Source organism: Arvicanthis niloticus, chromosome 12 (assembly GCF_011762505.2).
Source record: "Arvicanthis niloticus isolate mArvNil1 chromosome 12, mArvNil1.pat.X, whole genome shotgun sequence".
Classification (NCBI taxonomy): domain Eukaryota; kingdom Metazoa; phylum Chordata; class Mammalia; order Rodentia; family Muridae; genus Arvicanthis; species Arvicanthis niloticus.
Window position 1 is genome coordinate 57,835,607 of NC_047669.1, and position 19,548 is coordinate 57,855,154.

At 34.8% G+C, this 19,548-nt stretch overlaps 1 protein-coding gene across 16 annotated transcripts in view; it reads right to left on the reverse strand.

The window, feature by feature from the left end:
• Robo2 (roundabout guidance receptor 2) overlaps positions 1 to 19,548 on the reverse strand; it is a 1,463,572-nt gene that overhangs the window by 1,117,629 nt on the left and 326,395 nt on the right. For 5 of the 16 annotated variants that reach the window (XM_076943080.1, XM_076943081.1, XM_034514892.2 and 2 more), the window contains exon 1: positions 18,736 to 18,968. The exons of 1 other annotated variant lie outside the window; for it this stretch is intronic. In XM_076943080.1, the coding sequence (XP_076799195.1) occupies positions 18,736 to 18,865 (130 nt within the window). In that variant the 5' untranslated portion in view covers positions 18,866 to 18,968. Of the gene's footprint in view, positions 1 to 18,735; positions 19,047 to 19,548 lie in introns of those variants that run through there. 10 more of the 16 variants (XM_076943083.1, XM_034514895.2, XM_034514898.2 and 7 more) reach the window with 5 other exon arrangements.

The following is a 19,548-nucleotide window of genomic DNA, read 5'->3' on the forward strand; positions in this document are numbered from 1 at the left end:
GCTCTTCATAAGATGCCTCTGGACAAAGGGTTGATTCAGTTGAGAGTGTTGAGTGAATAGCAAAATTCTTTATATCCACGATGACTCATTTTTTAACTCTTCTATAATAATTGCATTTTATTTAGGTATACTTAATCAAAATATGGACAGATTAGTTTTTCTATTGTCTTTTCCCTAGTCATACAATGGAATGAATTTATAACATCTATATATGTCATTACAGCTATAAATTCATGTGTACAAAATCTTGGTGATTATATACATTTTTGACATAGTCACATAGTCACATTTGTACTTAGTTCTTGAGGCCAACAAACTAGGGCATTGATTGTACTACGGAAGAAACTTGAGGTGATTCAAGTATCCAGAATTGTTGTTGAAGTTCAATATTCTTAATTACATAGACATTTATTGTAAGAAATATATGCACTCTTCTGGCCTCCACAGACACCAACACAGAGGTGGAACACATACACATATGTATGCAAACTGTGCATACATTTTTGCAATCAAAACCAGGGTCTCAAAAGTTCTATAACACTGAACTGTATCCCTAATTCCCTGATATACATTTTGTAACTTTTGCAACTTCTGTTCTAAAGAAAACTACAACCGAGAACAAATGGAGAATGAAGTTAAACTGAAAATATAAGATCAAACACACTGCGCATGTTGGGTTATACCCTGTCCTCTTTTCTGTATACACATCAGTCAAATGAGCAGAATTTTTAATGAATTTATGTTGTTTATTTGAGGATACTCGTGTGAAATAACTAGACATATAAAGTTACACATTTTAATAAATACTAACAAGTCTCATCAATATATTTTTAAGAAATCATAAAGAAAATTATACATGCAGTATTAAAATGAGCTTTTTGCCTGAATACAACCATGAGTACTCATACATAATAAATTTTAGCATAGGATAGAAAAATCCCTTTTCTCAAAATAAAAACCAAAAACAAAGAAAAATTCATCATGCATAAAGGACAAAAATGACTTTCAGCTTCCCAGTCAAATTAGAAGTGGATTCCGTGTTAAAAAATAAAACCTAACATTTAAAAAATATTGTCACTACAAGAACCGTCTCCAATGTTTTAATCCAGGTGATCAATACATGTGACCTATATTGTTTGTATGCATACATGATAGCATGTCTGTTCATTCATAATTAACATATATATAGCAATAAATATTCTAGTTGTTTATAAAAATTAGATGTGATTTAGACTTAGCATACATACTGGTGCCAATTTTCTGTTCAGTTAGATTTTAGAGGGGACTTTGATACGTGCTGCAGGGGTGCCAGCTATAACTGAACATCGACCAAGGGCCAAGAAGGTCAAATCGAGAGGTTAAAATCAAGCAGCATAGAATCAAGAACAGCAGAGGAACTAAGAGTCAGACAGGTGAAAGTCATAAAGAAAGAAAACGAAATGGGATCAAAGTTTGATTGAACAGGAGTGAAGAGATGTATATATATATATATATATATATATATATATATATATATATAATAGAAACTTCCCTTCAAGAGACAGCTTGTAAGTATGAGCGGCTAGAGTCACTGTGTGGAGAAAAACTACTCCTAGTTTCTGTGAATAAAGTGCCCCTTGTGAATTTTCTTGAATGGTAAGTAGTTTCCAGGTTATCTGTTGCTTTAATGACTTTTTGCAATGACCACATATGAGGTACAGCCTTTTTACATTTAGAAGGAGAACAAGTTAAGAAACCACATTTCATCATTATTATTCTACATAGCTTGGTAATATTTACCTCACTGCTAAATTCTCTGTACATGACCACCCATGATTTAAACTACTTATTCATGAAATCTCTATCTTCGTTATTCCAACTTGAAGTGGGAGAAAAGCTTCAGAATGATAAATCCCACTGAAACCAACTATAAACAACATCTGATTCATATAGACTGAAACTTGTTATAAGTAAAGAATGATTTAGATCGAGCACATTTAGCACTGTCGAGCGACAAACATTTATTATAAGAACACCAGCGCAGATGAAGCCGTGGTAGATAGTAAACCATCAATCAGATGCAGCCCCACAACAAATTGTACCTCATCAACTGCTTTAATATGTCATGAAGCTTCCAAATAGACATCGCTGGGCCATTTGTTAAGCATAAACTACTTTTTCACTGACAAAGCAAAAGACATTTGGTATTTTCATTTATATGTAATATCAGAATAAATTGATGAAATCTAGACATCTAAAATAGAATTTCTATGTGGACATGTTGTTGAAATTCAGAGCCTGCTCTCTTCCTCCAAATTAGTCCTAAAGTGGTTTCCTATTCTCTGTTTTTACAAGTGGTTTAAGATAGAAGATCGCATTTAGGTTTTGAAATGCTAAGATTATATATTATTTCAAAAATGTGTTTCTGTTACAGGAGAATGAAGAAAATATGTTTAGCACTTTCTGTTATAAATCTAAGTATTGAGAGATTTTTAAGAAACATTACAAGTAGAGAAAAAAATGGTATGTCTCAATGCCCCCAAACACATACATGTATGTTCAATGTGATTAGGAAATTAGTATTTAATGCTACAAAGGAAGTTATTTTAGGGAAAGCACAATTGAATCCCTGGCCCCTCACAGTAGGAGATGCCTTGTAAATGGCTTCTACCACCTTTGATTGCCTATGAAGTTTATGCACCCATGGAATCCATTGAACATACCTATGTTCTACTCCCAACACAAATAATTATGCTTTATACTGTAGTCTTTCTTCTCCAATGTACTAATAACTGGTTCCTACTTTGTATTGCCTTTTCAGTTCAGACTGTAGCTCTCACATATAATTTATTGTCGTTAGCTAGTTTCAGACATGACCTTAAACACAGATGTGTACATAAGAAAATGTTAATACAGCTCTTGATTTAGAACTACCAATTTCACACTCCAGTTTTCCAATCAAATGTAGAGGCATGTTGTGTTTTTCCATGATAATCTGGATTTACCGACAGCCAGACTATCTTGTGATTTTTTTTTCCCCTTTAAATTTTTCCTATGGGGTCACAAGTAAGATTAAGATTCAAGCTGTCTTAAAAAAATACACCACTACTATAGATAGATAGATAGATAGATAGATAGATAGATAGATAGATATCAATAGTAGTGGTAAATTTTTATTATATTATATATTATATAATATATACCATTGATATATATATATATATATATATATATATATATATATATATATATATATAAAATTTTAGCTATGTGTGCATGTGTTTGCTTTCCTCCTGCCTGTGTGTGTTTGTGTGTGTGTCTTCATGTCTTATGTGCAAGCTAGTGCCTGCAAGAGCCAAAAGAGAGCAGTGGATCCCATGGGACTAGAATCATAGGCAGTTGTGAACATGGGACGTGAGTAGTAAAAAGTGAACTATAACCTTCTCCATGAGCAGAAAACACATTAAACTAACAAGCCCTTTCTAAATTAGGAACTTACTTTTAAAGCTGTATTAACCATGGAATTGACTTTGAGACTTCAATGTATTATAGACATAATTCCTTACACGGGATTGCCAAGAATGCAGAACAGCAAACAGCCAGGTAATTTTTTAAAGCTAATATCTTGCCATAGTAGAATGTGGAATCTAGGGACTCCGGGTAATGCTTCCTCAATGGCAGACATTTCTCTAGATTCTTAATTTTATAAAATGTATGCATGGTGATTTCTATTTTTAGATTACTCGATGTATTTTTCTGGTTTCCTTGGCTTGTTCTAGCCCAAGGGACATTTTAAAAACCTAACATTTTCCCATACTTTCAGACTTATAGAAAGTTCCTAGAAGAGCACAGAGATTTACTGGATAACCTTTATCCAGATTTGGCAATGAAAGAAACATGCATCTTGTTGGTTTTCTGACTAATTTGTAATTCAACCACTTCAAGAGAGTGGCTGGGGGTTGAGAGAACTCTTGCTTAGCATCCTGGGATCAATGCCCAGCTCACCATTCCTCTCCACCACCATTAGCCCCTACCAGAGAGAGAGAGAGAGAGAGAGAGAGAGAGAGAGAGAGAGAAAGAGAGAGAGAGAGAGCTATTTAGCATTGGACATGTCCAGCCAGCATTCGAGTCTTTCATGAGTCAAAGAAATAGCTATATCTGTCATGCAATTTTTTTCTGCATTGTACCAGCCACAGGTCTCATACACAATGAAGTAGTGCGAGGTCCCAATAAGAAGTCTCTTGACCTACCCTGTCTGTATCCATCAAACAGCACATGTGTGGTCCCACCTGACTCCATCATGCCATACTGTGTATCATGGTCAGGGATAGAGAAAATGAAACATTATATGCTTACATTTGTTGTGTCTGGACTGGGCAGTTCATTTGACTTCCTCTGATATTCTTAGATTTTTTTTTTTTCAAATTTAACTAGTCTGCCATTGTGGCAAAACCACAATGGTGTCTCATCATTCATTATGAGTTTGGGGATATGTGACACTTAGTGACATATTTCATAAAGCCAAATTATATGCTTTATAGTAGACAACAAATGCACACATTTAGAAAATATTCTCGAAAACATTTGCAAAATCTTTATTAATACGTAATGAAGACACATTATCAAGTAATTAAGTTACCACAGCTAATATTTCTAATTACATCTTCATATTAGTTAATAAAATATTCACAAGACTTTTATTTCATTTTATATGCCAATAGAACCTGAGGGTTGGATGGAAACATGGAAATAATTTCCCTCATAATGATTATATTATTCTCAAAACTCTAGTAATGTTGAATTTCAGTGTCAATGACTTTGTTGCATAGTTATCTATGATTCATCCACATTAAGATATTGCTCATTATAGTGATAAAATCTGAAAATTCTTTGAGCACTAATAAATATAGGAAGACTTTCTTTCCTCTTATGGTCTTTCTCCTTTTTCATTTCTCCTGTTTTGGGTCAAGGTTAAAAAAATATCCATTCCATTTTCTCGGAAACATTGATCACACTATACATATTTCTGCATGTGGTCATTCCTGTTTCTTTACCCAGACAATGAACTTATAGTATCTCCTTTAAAATATTTGCCAAAATTTTAAGTATCTGTGTGTTCTTTCTTGTAGTTTTCCAAAAGATGGTGTCTATGAATGTATATCTATGCATATATATGTTGATATATACATATGTATCATTTTAACTTATCATATAAATTTAATTATATATATATGCTCCAAGAATATATATACACACATATATATGTGTGTGTGTTATAAGAATATGTATATTCTTATATACAGTGTGAATCAGATTAAACTTATTGACATTCACATATTGCCTGCCTAAATTAAAATTTTATTAATGTCAACTGGTTTCAATGATATTAAACCATATTTATTCAATGATATTAAACAACTCAATTTTAAACTAAAATGTTTATATTTGTGTAGACTAAATTATAATACAGTGAACTTTGAAGATCCCAGTTTATTTTTGATAGAGGAATGATTTTTATCTAATGTTGATTGATTGATAAAATCAGGATGTTAAATTTTTCATTTTATAATACTGAAACTGACATGGCTGACCAAACTCCTAACTAGCATTAATTTTCTGTCATTCTGATTTGAAATATGTTTCTCTGAGATAATTGAAAAAATGATGAAATGTACTTCACATAGTAAAATGGAAAATATGGAGAACAACAGGCTACATATGGTGTATGAACACATATTTATATATCAAGACAAGTAAGCTAATAAAAAATTTAAGTTAGTAGTTTTAAAATGAGGTATATTTAATGTTGAGTTTAATATAAAAGTAATGCTCTATATTATGAAAAGTACATTATGTGTGAGTAGTGGTATGGAGAAGAAATGAATTCTGAATATTCTTGGGTCACAGGCTTGGTTACCAGTACAATATTTAGAGCTAGAGTATTCAGGAGGTTGTTGCGGGATGAGCTTGTGGTGACAGTTTTGGATTCTTTAATTGATAGAATGACAACTGAGTAGACTAGTCTCCAGATGTGTCTCTCTGAATTTTGACTTTCTGGCTTTTACTGGGCATAGGTATATTTCACCTCATGAATTCACGATGCTCTGGCTTGTCAAAGGTCAATTCTATACAGCAAACTAACCATGGACTGAAACTAGGAATCAAACTCCTTCCTCACTTAAATGGTCTTTATTGGGTATTTGATAAGGGGGAAGAAAGCCAACTAACAGCATTCAAATGTAATAATGGCTTGAATGTAAACATATTCCACTAGTTGATGCCCTTTGGAGTTATCAACCAAGATCATAAAAAGTGGTCATATTTTTGATATATAATAATTCTAAAATGTTTTCAAGTGAATATTCATATTTATGATCAGAGATAATAAAACCATTAGACACAATATAAAAAGAAGGAAAAGAAAGGTGGTTAAAATATTATGCCAAATATCATGATTATATATATATATATATTATATATATTATATAATATATATAACGTGTATCTTATTATAATAATTGTGAATTATTAGCACCAATTCCTTGCCTTTTCATGAATTCTACATGACATATCAACAATAAGAATTAGAAAAACTTAATTCTAAGGCTTCTACTTTTTAAGAGTGTTATTAGATAATGCGTGTATACAGCCTGCTACCTGCTACTCCCATGCATTTAGAAAGTCATCTTAATTTATCGTAGAAATAAACTCAAGGAAATTATTGTAGGATAATTGCACATCAGACTTTCCTTCCTTAACTCATTAATAATTTAGTGCATTTAATCATTTCCACATCTAGAAAACCATCTATATCTAAATTCAGAATATGTTCTAACGAAAGGTCTGTCTACTTAGACTTTCTCTGTTTTTTTGGTTTGACAGAAATAATTGATATCAATAAGATAGATCTATTGTAATAGTCTAAATCTTACCAATAAACATATAAATATCAAAGAATTTTAAATGTTGTGTGATATAAAATATTGCATGACAGAGTGCTTTAATTTACTTCACAAGACTTCATGTTGAGGATGCCTGATCTGTTTATAATATTCTGATACTCACTAAAATTCACTTATCATAAATTCACAATCTCATTTCCAAGCAAATAATAAATACATTATATTTATTATAGTTTTTTCTTCTCAGACAGAAACAGGCTGTTTTAAATGCCAATATGTTTGGTAATTGGATCTTTTCATTTAGTTGGTTTGGATTTATTTGTTTTTTGTTTTGTTTTTTGTTTTTGCTTTGTTTTTTGAGACAGGGTTTCTCCATGTACCCTTGCTGTCATGGAATTTGCCCTTGTAGACCAGGCTAAACTCAAAATCAGAGAGTTGCTTGCTTATATCTACTGAGGGTAGAATTAAAGGTGTGTCCCATTATATCCATCAATGGTAGATGGATCTTAACTGACAGAGTTAAACAATTTTATTTCATTCATTCAATCAAAGAATATGTTTTCCATAAAATTAATCACTATGTCTTGAGATGTCTGAAACTTTGGGCATATTCTGAATATATAGTATGTAAATTACATAATGCTTTAATCTTGAATTATTAACCCTTAAAAACACACTATCAGATATGTTAGAAGATGAAAAAACTTGCAGTTTGGCTAGATGGAACAAAAAAAATGTGTATTTTCCTGTTCTATAAATACTGCAAACAGACCCAACAACCATGACCTTGGAAAATCAACCTAAGTTACTAGGTGTGACAATGCATTTGAATAGTGAATTTTCCTATTAATATGGTACCCTATATATTTATCAGGGTAAATTAAGATTGTAGGATCACATGGTCATATTTATTCCAGGGAAACAAGGCCCATGAACTACTAGACACACTATGTAAAGCAAAAGCTGTATAACTCTCTTTGGAACCCATAAATGATAGTCACCTAACATTGCAATAGCTTGGTCTGATAGAACCTATCAGATGACACCTAGTGAATATCAGCACCAACAAACAGAACTGCATGAGTTTGAGCTGAGTATCCAGTTATTTGCAAGGCTTACTTAAATCTCCCTGTGTTCACCCACCTGAATGTGGACTTGGACCCACCAATTTTAGGCCTTGGATTTTTAAGTAGCCTTTTAGCTCACGGTTGTAAACACCTCACTCTCAGCTCTCTGCTCTCTGAGTTCTGGTCTGGTTCATTATCGTATCAATATAAACCACCTCTCAGCCAGCTTCTAAAGTTTGCTGTGGTCTCTTTCACCTGTACACTTCTGTAAACCATATGTATGAGCCAAGATGCACAGATATATTTACTGTACTGTGTTACAAGTATTAATTTTAATAATGAAAACAGAATAACAAAATGTGCACCAACCTCAGCCATGTAAGTGGGTTTATATGACAAATTGCTGTCATTTTGCTATATATTGCTAAATATTGTGAGTTTTTGTTACTCAATAGAATCTGCTGCCATGAAAAGATAGATGTGATGAGTTCTGTTGTTCATTTAACTAACACCATTAGCTGATGATGACTGGAAAAGTCACATCTTCTATTTAAGAAAATTCATTATTGACTCATGCAGATCATTTGTGAAACTAGAGAAATGAGTTCACACCCCCCTCTAATGGCTTGCTGTTGACACCTCAAGGTATTTCCATGAGTACGTAGTCTCAGCCTCCATATCGATCTTCTAAGTAGAATTCAGGTTGAGTGAGAAGACATGTCACAGAGAAATTGAACATTTATTGTGCTGTGCATTTCTGTTGTGATGATAGCTGGATGTCGAAGCTATGCAGCAATCTTCCACAGAATTTCCACTGTTTCTCCATGTTTATGTATTATTCAGACAAATAGTGACCCTGAAATAGAAAAATGCTTCTTATCTCTTAAAACTTTTATTGAGCAGGATTCAAAATGCACAGTTAAGTGCTGTTCTCTGTGTATTTAACTCAGAGGGAAAAAAGAAGCTGTTTGGTGCCTATTTTAGAATCATTGGCAACAAGACAGAGAAGGAAGCGTATACTAGGAGTCATGGAGATACATATTAAAAAAAAAATAAAAGTTTAAAATTAATTTGAACTTGTAATGTACCACGTGGAAATCTAAAAATCAGTTTCCACATGGAACAGCTTGAAAGTTTTTCTTGCCATCTGGGTTTGGACCTGGATCATTCAATTCCAGTTCTTCCCTCGTGAATGCTCCAATTTTATATATACTATATGGAAATGATACTCTCCAAGATGCCTAATCCTCTCTTATCATTTTTTTTTTTAAATTCAGTTGTTGTGTTTTCTTATATGGGCAATTCTCTCCAAACATTCTTCTAGTTGTCTAGGTGTCTTTATTTTAAACAATGTATGACATTAATCTTTGTTTTGTTGAAGCAATAGATCACAGCCACATTTTCAAATATGTTTTTATTTATTCATTGAAAATTGGGCCTAAAACAAACAAAAAAATAGCAAAAAATTGTAATACATTTGGTGAGCCTATAATATATATGGATAAATACAAATGAAGGTGAATAAAATTTCAATTTGGACTATTCAAGTTATAAAGCAATTAAAATGCAATACTAATATATAGACATAAGTTTAAATTCTATTATCCATATGAAGCATTAGTGCAAACAAGAAGTGTTCAATAAGTTGAGCAATTAATTATTATATTTTCACATTTTTTGAGGCAGAGTTTCACTCATTTAGCCCAGGCTAGCCTCACATTCCGTATGCAATGTCGAGAATGACTTTGGGTTTCTAATCTTGCTCTCTTTACTTCCCACTGGTATGTGGTACCATATTCAGTTCATGCCCAGTGGTATAGACATAAACACCCTGAGCCCCAGGATTTAATTTTCTTGATGCATGAGTATGTTTTGCGTAGTTAGAGAAAACATTTTTTAAAAGAAAAATATTAAAAAGCTGTGTTAATTATGTTATAGATACTTTTAGCCACATGCAATTCTATGAGAATTCTGAGAATCACAAAAGTTGAAGAAGCTGATCTCAGATTTCATTGATAACAAACTGCAGACATATAGGTAGCAAGAGAATACTTCTTATCTATGACAACAAGTACAAGTTAGTTTGGCGAGCATGACTGATCATATTGTAAGATTAGTCTATTGAAATATTAGCAGGAAACAGAATGCAAGACTGCACAGATGAAAATTACAAAAATCTAAGCAAAAAAAAAAAAGAGAACATATAAAAAGATGAATCTTGCTAGCACACTACCTGACTTGGTGATTCTCACTAGTTCCATGAAGTGACTAAAAGTTCATGCAAGTTACAAGCTACAGTGACTTCCAGTAGCTTTAGCTCATCATCTTAAAATTATTAGCTATAATTTTTCTTTGAAGAAGCATGCTGTCACTCATAACATATTTAACTCTTATACCAACCAATTTACATAAGATTCTTCAAACAGATGCATAAAATTATACTGGTATATATGAATATATACACATAAGGCATTGAAAATTATAACTGTAAATCTCGAATACCATCCAATAATTTAATTAAGATTTGAAGAATTATTTTTTAAGGACAGATACAGCTGAGCCTTAATTATATGTTCTTAACATTATAGAATCCCTTCTACATATTTTTTATAACTAGTAATTGAGTAAACTAATTTACACATGTAAATAGTTCAGTGCCACAGCATAAATATGGATTAATTATATACTAGTTGTTTATAGATACATTCATTACTGATTTTAAAACTATAGGTATGTGTATTGACATGCATGCCAATGTTCTATAGAAGGAGTAAAAAATTCTTTAAAAATTTGTATAAATTATTTTGAAGTATCAAGCCACTTGAGATAATTAGCACAACACAGTCATCCCAGGTAAGTAACCAGTTTTCAATGGGAAGTTTTCAGGAAACTCTGTTAGAGATTAAATATTTCTCACAGGAAAAATAACTTTTCTAAAATACTACATATAGGTTTATATTGTCTGGTCACTTAAATATTTATCTTGGGAGCACTTTGATAAGTACTTTTTGAATGACTGTATTCACAGGATTAGGTTTTCTACTGTCCCATACAAGTACATGGGGTACAGTGCATGATCTAAATTATTTCATTAGGAGCGTAGTATATATTTCTTAACTTTGGATGTACACATTACCTTCATGATGACTTGAAGACCATAAATTTAAAGACATGGTCATTTAAATATCTCCATCCAACAGGGCATCATAACATTTGATGACCCATATTCTTAAACCCACATCCCCACATGCATTTTTATACAGTTCATGACCTCCAAAAACATGGGCAGAACATTCTGTTAGATCACCAAAGTCTGCACTGCCAGGCCAGAAAACGTCCTCATGCTTGTGTGGATTCTGAAAGATATTTCATTTATACTTTTATGACCAACAAATTATTAGCTAGTAACTATTACATTAGAGATTTAACACTGTGTCCCTGTCTCCACAACAGAGTATTGGTCTTTATTTGGTCTTTATTTATGCTCTTAACATTATAGAATTTCTTCTACATATTTGTCTGGTGTCTTCTCTCATGACAGAGCTTTTGGCACTGATAAAAAAGAAATGGCACTAAGTTTGCATAGGATATATCCTTTTACTTTTTTTGCTGTGAACTCTTCATAAATTGGGACAATTCATGAATTTATATTTTTTACCCTCACTAGAAAATAAACTCATTATATTTTTTAAAATTATTGCTATGAAAATAGCAGAAAATATTTTCTCCATGTAAGAACACTGGATTATTAATTGTATGGTTTGTATAGTGCTTGATCTCAAGCAATAATCATTCAGCTAAACATTCCTTAATGATCACATTTTGCTGCTTGACTACATAATAATGAATTGAATATTATTCCAGTTACTTCAACCCCAAAATCCTCCATTGAAAGATGAACTTTGAGGCCGGGCGGTGGTGGCGCACGCCTTTAATCCCAGCACTTGGGAGGCAGAGGCAGGAGGATTTCTGAGTTCGAGGCCAGCCTGGTCTACAGAGTGAGTTCCAGGACAGCCAGGGCTACACAGAGAAACCCTGTCTCAAAACAAACAAACAAACAAACAAACAAACAAACAAACAAACAAAAAAGATGAACTTTGAAATGTATAGTAGGCTTAATTTTGCTGAGTCGCTTATATTTAAATGCAAGTACGCCTGATCATTCAAAAATAACTGAAAGTACATTAAAGTAATAAGTACACCCATGGACAGTCATATAATCCTATCCTTTAAAATCATTAGTAGTTCTAATTTCATATTAAATTGATACATATAAACTATGACTTCCACAGGAAGACCATAGCTGACAACGACTTTCCCTACTCTAATTTAGCAATATAAACTGTTTCTCGGACCACTTATCTATCAATATGAATTATAATAGTAATCCAGTAAGAGACACTGAGACATATCAAATCAGAAACTGTAATTGTTTCTATCTTTTAAAAGCCAGTACACATTTAATATGAAATGAAAATGCAACTAAGGCAGCATGGTCACCAACATATGTCACCCAGAAGATGAGCAATTTGAAGGATCGATTCAATGGTAGCACTGAAAATTTTATTCTAAACTGAGGTATTTGGTGTTCTGTGAAAGAGACACTAATGAAAAATATAATTTGAGTACTTCTATTTTCCTTCTTGAAACTTTCCAACTACATCCTTTTTTATATGTTAATATGTTAATTACTCAGCTGAAGATATCTTAATAGAAATAATTATTCTAGAGAAATACATTCAAGAAAATGAAATATGAGTTTCTAGGGTCTAACTATCTCTAAGTGCAATAGCTTCTCATTATCACTGCTAGGGTATTCTGGATTCTGCTATCCAGTGCACCAGCAACATTCAAAACCAATGTATTCTTCAAAGAAACATGGCATTCTTTGGCAAAATTGCATACCACCACCAAGGTTCCAGTTAAGAACTTTGGATATTTGGTCTTCTTAAGCAGTGCTCCTGGATAAGTGCTGTTTAAGAATTCAGCAAACATTTGGCTGAAAAACAGATTCCAAATTTCAGGACAACTCAAGCACTTAAGGTTTTTAGTCTGCTTAGCATTTTTATTTCCCCCTTTTTCTTACAAATACCTCTGGTTTCAATGAACTTGACATCTTAATTATAGTAAAAATTTTGAGCATCTAAAAATTCCTTAAGTAATCACATTTGTGATTTATTTATTTATTTTACACATATGGGTGCTTGATCTGAATGTACACCTGCACACCAGAAGAAGGCATAGGAACCCTTTACAGATGGTTGTGAGCCACCATGTGGTTATTAGGAATTGAACTCAGGACCTCTGGAAGAACAGCTGGTGCTCTTAACCACTGAACCATTGCTACAGCCCAAATTCTTAGGTAAATGGATGGAACTAGAAAATATCATCCTGAGTGAGGTAACACAATCACAAAAGAACACACATGGTATTTACTCACTGATAAGTGGATATTAGCCCAAAAGCTTGAAATAGCCAAGATTCAACTCACAGACCACATGAAGCTCATGAAGAAGGAAGACCAAGTATGGGTGCTTCAGTCCTTCTTAGAAGGAATAACAAAATATTCAAGGGAGCAAATATGGAGACAAAGCATGGGACAGAAACTGAAGGAGGGGCCATCTGGAGACCATTCATCCTGGGTATCCATTCCATGTGCAGAAACACCAAAGGTAGACACTGATGTGGATGTCAGGAAGTGCATGCTGACAAGAGCCTGATATAGCTGTCTCCTTAGAGGTCTGCCAGAGTCTGACATATTCAGAGGCAGATACTCACAGCTAACCATTAACCTGATCAAGGGGTTCCCAATGGAGGAGTTAGAAAGAAGACTGAAGGAGCTGAAAGGATTTGCAGCCCCATGAGGAGAGCAACAATACCAACCAACCAGAATTCCCAGGATCTAAACCACCAGCCTGGGAGCACATAAGGAGGGACCCATGACTCCAGCTGTATATGTAGGGGAGGATGACCTTGTCAGGCATAGGTGGGAGAGGAGATCCTTAGTCCCATGAAGGCTGACTGCATTGTGTGGGGGAATGCAAGGGTGGGGAGGTGGGAGTGGGGGTGTAGGTGGGGGTACATCCTCATAGAAGCAGGAGGAGGGGGGATGGAAGAGGGGGTTCCTGGGCAGGTGGGTGGAAATGGGGTAAGGGGATAACATCTGAAATGTAAATAAAATATCCAATAAAAAGTTTTAAAAATAAAAAATAAAAAAGCTGAAGCTTCAAAAAAAAAAAAAAAGTAATCACATTTGATTCATATAAGCTTCAATTGACTTCGGATGAACTTGGGAGGTTTGGTCTGGAGCCTAGTAGTAATGAAGCTGCAGAGGTCCAATAAGAAAGTCTTCAAGTAATCAATATTTGTCAAATGTATGTCACCAGTGACATGTTGAAAACTATATATATGTGTGTGTGTGTGTGTGTGTGTGTGTGTGTGTGTCTATATGTATAAAACATTCATACACATAAAACAAAAACAAGTAAATTAAAAAATAGTTTTCAACATATCACTGCTGCCTTACATTATATATATATTATGTATTATATATTAGACATATTACATATATTATATATAATGTTTATATCTATATAGTACATATACATAAACACCGTGTTCATGCCTAGTGTATGTAGATGTTTGTACATGCCTGGTGCCTGCAGAGGTCAGAAGAGGGTGTTAGACTCTTTAAAACTGGAGTTACATACCATTGTGAACAATCATGTGGATTCTGAGAATCAAAGCCAAAGTTCTGTGTAAGAACAAGTGTTGTTGCTCAATAAACCACTGCCTCAGCCCCAAAATGTTCAAATTTTATTAGGAAGTATATTCTTTGAGCAATCAGTGTTCTTAATAATAATTAAGCCATAATTTAATTCTAAAATATTTAAATTTTATTAGAGAATATATATTTTCTCAGTCCTAAAATTTATGTGATATACTATGCTGTGTGTGTTACTTGAAAAAATACATGTTTCATTAGTTCCTTTAACTGGGACAATACTTTTGTAGTGACAGAAAATGTGTGCTTGCTGGCATTAAATAGTTTTAAAATAGTTTACAAAAAAAACCCCTTATTATAAATTTTAAGGTCCAAAACACTTCAATAAATTGCAATAAATTCTGTTTTAATTGACAGTATATTAGATGGAATCATGCAGATAATGGTGCTTTCTGAATATCCTGTGCCCATGCTCCAATGCACTAGGAACTAAAATAACTCAGTGTCATTGTGTGTGCTCATAACACATTCTAGTCATTTACAAAGGGATGAGAGATAACTGCCTGGGAAGTTTCCTTTGTTTAGCAAAGATAGACATGGACAGCCTGTGCTGTAATATATAAGAGGAAGCAAGGTGCTCTGTGTGTGTGTTTGTGTGTGTGTGTGTTTGTGTGTTTGTGGTGGAGCAAGGCTGAAAGAGAATCTCCTGTATCATCAACTTTTCATAACTCATATTCTGTGTCCCAGTGTTTTCTCCTGGATCTACACTGGGAGGAAGTCAACAGATATTTCCAGGAGGTTTACAAAAGAACAAGTTATGTATTTCTATGAGAGACCACATAGGCAGAGCCAGGGGTAGCCACGCCCCCTGAGCTTCATCAGCGACTCTTCTGACTTGTCATTCTTCACTCAGCATCAAATACTTAAAGTTTGACTCTCATGTTTAATATCAATGTCCTTTATTTCAATATTTAAAATCACTTTGTTTTATATCAAAAAATCGTCATTTTCCCCTTTAATGGCAAACACAAATAAGACAGCTTTAATTTTAGTTAAAATTAAGTAAGGTAAGGTAAATACACATTTTTATATTTATGCATATTTGCTGTACTTTGTTGTGTGTTTTGGAAGTGTGTGGTTGAGGCATGTCTGCAGAGCAATGTCTATCTTGTAGTCTTTCTTTCCAATGAGGGTAATTGAATGTAAAATAATTGGGTTCTTTAATTTTAATGACAATGACGTCAGTTATGTTGTTAGGATTTCCAGCGAGTGTATAGTGAATACAAACTCTCATGATCAGTTCTGTTATGCTCTGAACTAATCAGATGGGACACCAGCCATTCCCTTAAGGAATTCATATAATGTGATTAAATAGAAAAGCATATGCTTCAGGGAAACCATGCTGGCCTACTAACCTAAATTTGAAAGTCACACTCATTGATAAGTTGAAAACTGAAAAAACATTCAGCAATTTTCCATCAGCGTTCTACAAGTCAGTTTTCAGATAGCTATGTTTCATAATGAATGGTGTGTGTTGTCTGCACTACCCTCCGCAGGCCACAGCTACACACTGGTTGGTCTGTGATGTTACCAGTTCTCCTCCCTGCACCAATAACCTCTTCCTTCAAATGATTGTTCCTATTAATACAGCAAAAATGGAAATTGTCAGCATGGGCAGGTTGCCATATGGAAGTTGACAGCTGCTCAATCAGATTAAGATAAACACATGGGCGATGGGAGGGTAACAAACGGGTGTGGGAGGGCAATTGCTTCTGAGGAAAACTCGTATTTGGCTATTGGTATTTTGTTCATGACTTTTAGGAATAGTGTACTAGTTTTAAAGGTTTTGTTTATAAGTAGGTGTACTCAGATAGGGGTGACAGAAAGCAAACCAAAGAACCAAAGAACCTGCATTGCAACAAGATGTTTAAAAAGATTTACTCCTTCCCTGTTTTTACCATACATATAATACCTTTCTCAGACATGTTAAAAAGTTATTGAAAGACCTCTACTTCCTAAAAAGTAAAACAACGTGTTTTTTTTAAATACTGCTCAAAATATGCGTTTTTAAGACTTCAGAATATTCCAAGGAAAAATATAAAGATTTCACAACCCACTGAAAGATAACACACCACCATCAATAGCCAAGCTCATGAATAAATAAATATTTACAACGTGTACATATGCATATCAAGGCAAGTCTTCATTTGCAGAAGCCCTGAATCTGTGTGACCTATTTCTGCATTGCATATACACTGATAAACAGAGGCACTGAGAAGGAAATTATTTCAAAGCACAGTCGACACATTGACAGTTTGCTTGTAACTTGCCCGGCCTTTACAAACACGAGAGAGCTCCTCTAACAACAGATAAAATATGTTGCTATGATTGCCTATTCCCGAACTTGCTTGAGGCACATCATCACCATACAGCCATGCTAGCATATTTCTAGCTGAGCTAGTTACAGAACATCAGAGAGAGAGAGAGAGAGAGAGAGAGGAAAAAGTAGTGACATGCTCAAAGAAGGAACATTCCAGACCTGATTTACAAATGAAATCTCAGGCATCTGTATCTGAAGCTGTGTGGAATGAATAAATGCCTGGGAACATGCACAAGCATTCTGACTAGGTTAACACTCTCCTAACTACTCGCAGCTACTTAGCATTCTCCGTGGGTTTCAAGAGGTCTGCATCCAGTGCTGAAGTTTAACACAGGAAATTAAACTTTGACATGCTATAACTACTGACTGTCATTGAAAACTGTACATAAGAAATATAAGTTAACTCCCCTGACATCTCCTGGAGTCAATACGACCATACATCTTTTGATCCCAAGCCACCTAAAGCTGCCATGCAGGCTGACATAAATAACAGCTGGCAGAGCACAAGTGAAAAATCCATTGATAACACTGAGCAATACAGTAATGTGGTGATATAATTTACAAGGCCCAAGATGATTTGGCCCACCATTCCTTTGGTGAATGTGCACCAGCAGTCTAAGTGCCTGCTGGAACTTCTCCCTGGAAGGTATGTAGGCAGAAGATTTGTAATGTCTGGAAAGCAACAAAAGGATAAGGAGTAAGATCAAACTGAAGGGGGCTTAGGCATTTAGAAAATCTTGCTAAGATATGGTGATAAATTGTTAAATCTTCTGGTTAATGTCCCTTGTTCTCTGGAACCTGAGATCATCACATGACATCAAAGCAAAAGGGTGTGTGTGTGTGTGTGTGTGTGTGTGTGTGTGTGTGTGTGTGTGTGATGGGTGGAGGACACAGGTTTAGAAAACATTTCTAGAGGTAAGATATGGACAGCAATGTTCTCAGAAATCTTCCATCAAGGTTTGCCCTACAATGCACATACTCTCCCGGGATATTTCTGCAGCATCATTTTTACTTTGCTGCATCCACAGAACACATATCTTGCTAACTTGTGTTTATATAAACAAATGTCATTTGGTGAAGCAGAACCGACTCAACTTGGAAAACCGGTAGGATCAGAGTCTCAAAAAAGCCACAGCTCAGATTTTTCAACAGCCAAAGAAAATGCATTACCAAGCTCCAAAGTACTGCAAGCCATTTTTTTCCCCTCATTCAGCAGATACCTCTATTACTAAAGTTAACAGAATTTATCTTTATTAACACATCAACTGGGATAGAGTCAGCCCCAGATTTAGCACTCTTTCTCCAAACAACAATCTGATCATTTCACAGAATCAGCCAAGAATAAGAATATTCAGAAACTATTTCATTTCTTTTAAATACAGCTTCCTAAAGAGAGCAAACATCTCTTGCCACTTAAACAGCATGCATCTGGCTCTGGAGTCTCCCTGCTGTAAACAATCACTATAATGCACAGAAAACCCAGCCTCCCCTAAATTGCAAACACGTATTTATATCAGTAAGAGAGACAAACTCTTTCTCTAAGCCACCTATCACATAGATCCCTTTTCCTGAAATAAAAACCTGATTTCAAACAGACAGCTCCTTTCCCCTTAGCTATTCCTAAGTTGCCTTTAGCTCCCCGTGCTCCGTTCAGATCTTTAACAGGAAACTTTCATTACTTACCCCCCTTCCAAGATTTGCCCTTCCAGGGGGTCCTGGTCAGCTTGCCTAGAGTTTGTCCAGAGAAGAAAAGCATCAAAACGAGAAGAAGTTCGAGTCTAGTAATTTTCTCCACTTTCTCGGATGATAACATTTCCACAAGTGAATTTTAAAAAATTTCTCACATCCTCTTCCCTCCCGGTTATGAAGATAGCATTAATCATTGAGAAGCCGGAGGTAGGTGGTGTTTTGCCATCTTTAGCAGCTGAAGGAGCAGCTCCCTGATGTAGCCCTGAGCCAAGCTACATTTCTCACGGCTCCAGCTCCTTCCCCTCAGCCCGCAGTCAGCACTGTTTCCACTTTAAGAGCTGTAAAATCATTCCTGTTCTCCACTTTGCTTTCAGTGGGAATATTCTTCAGCGTCCTGCGTGCACTTGATTGAAAATGATAAAAACAGGAATGTGTGTCCAGCAGAAAAAAAAGAAGAGATGTCAGGACCGTGTGAAAAAAGATGAGAAGCAGTTGTACTGACAGCTTTCAGGCTGCCTGTGTGATCCTAATAGCCGTGCAGCCAACCAAATTGCTCTTTTAAGAGTAATAAGGCTTCAGTGAAAGCTGGTATCACAGCTACTTGGGTGGGTAGTCCTCGGCTTGAAAATCACCCAGGCACCGCCAGCAGATAACGACTGCTTCAGGCCAGACTCAGAATAGGAAAAGATGAACAAAAATATAGTATGCACAGAGGGTAGTTAATCTGTTGTGAGGACAGAGGGGTTTCCCAGCGATGTGCTAGCTAGCGACAGACTCAGCACCTAGAATGTACTTTCCTTTTCCACT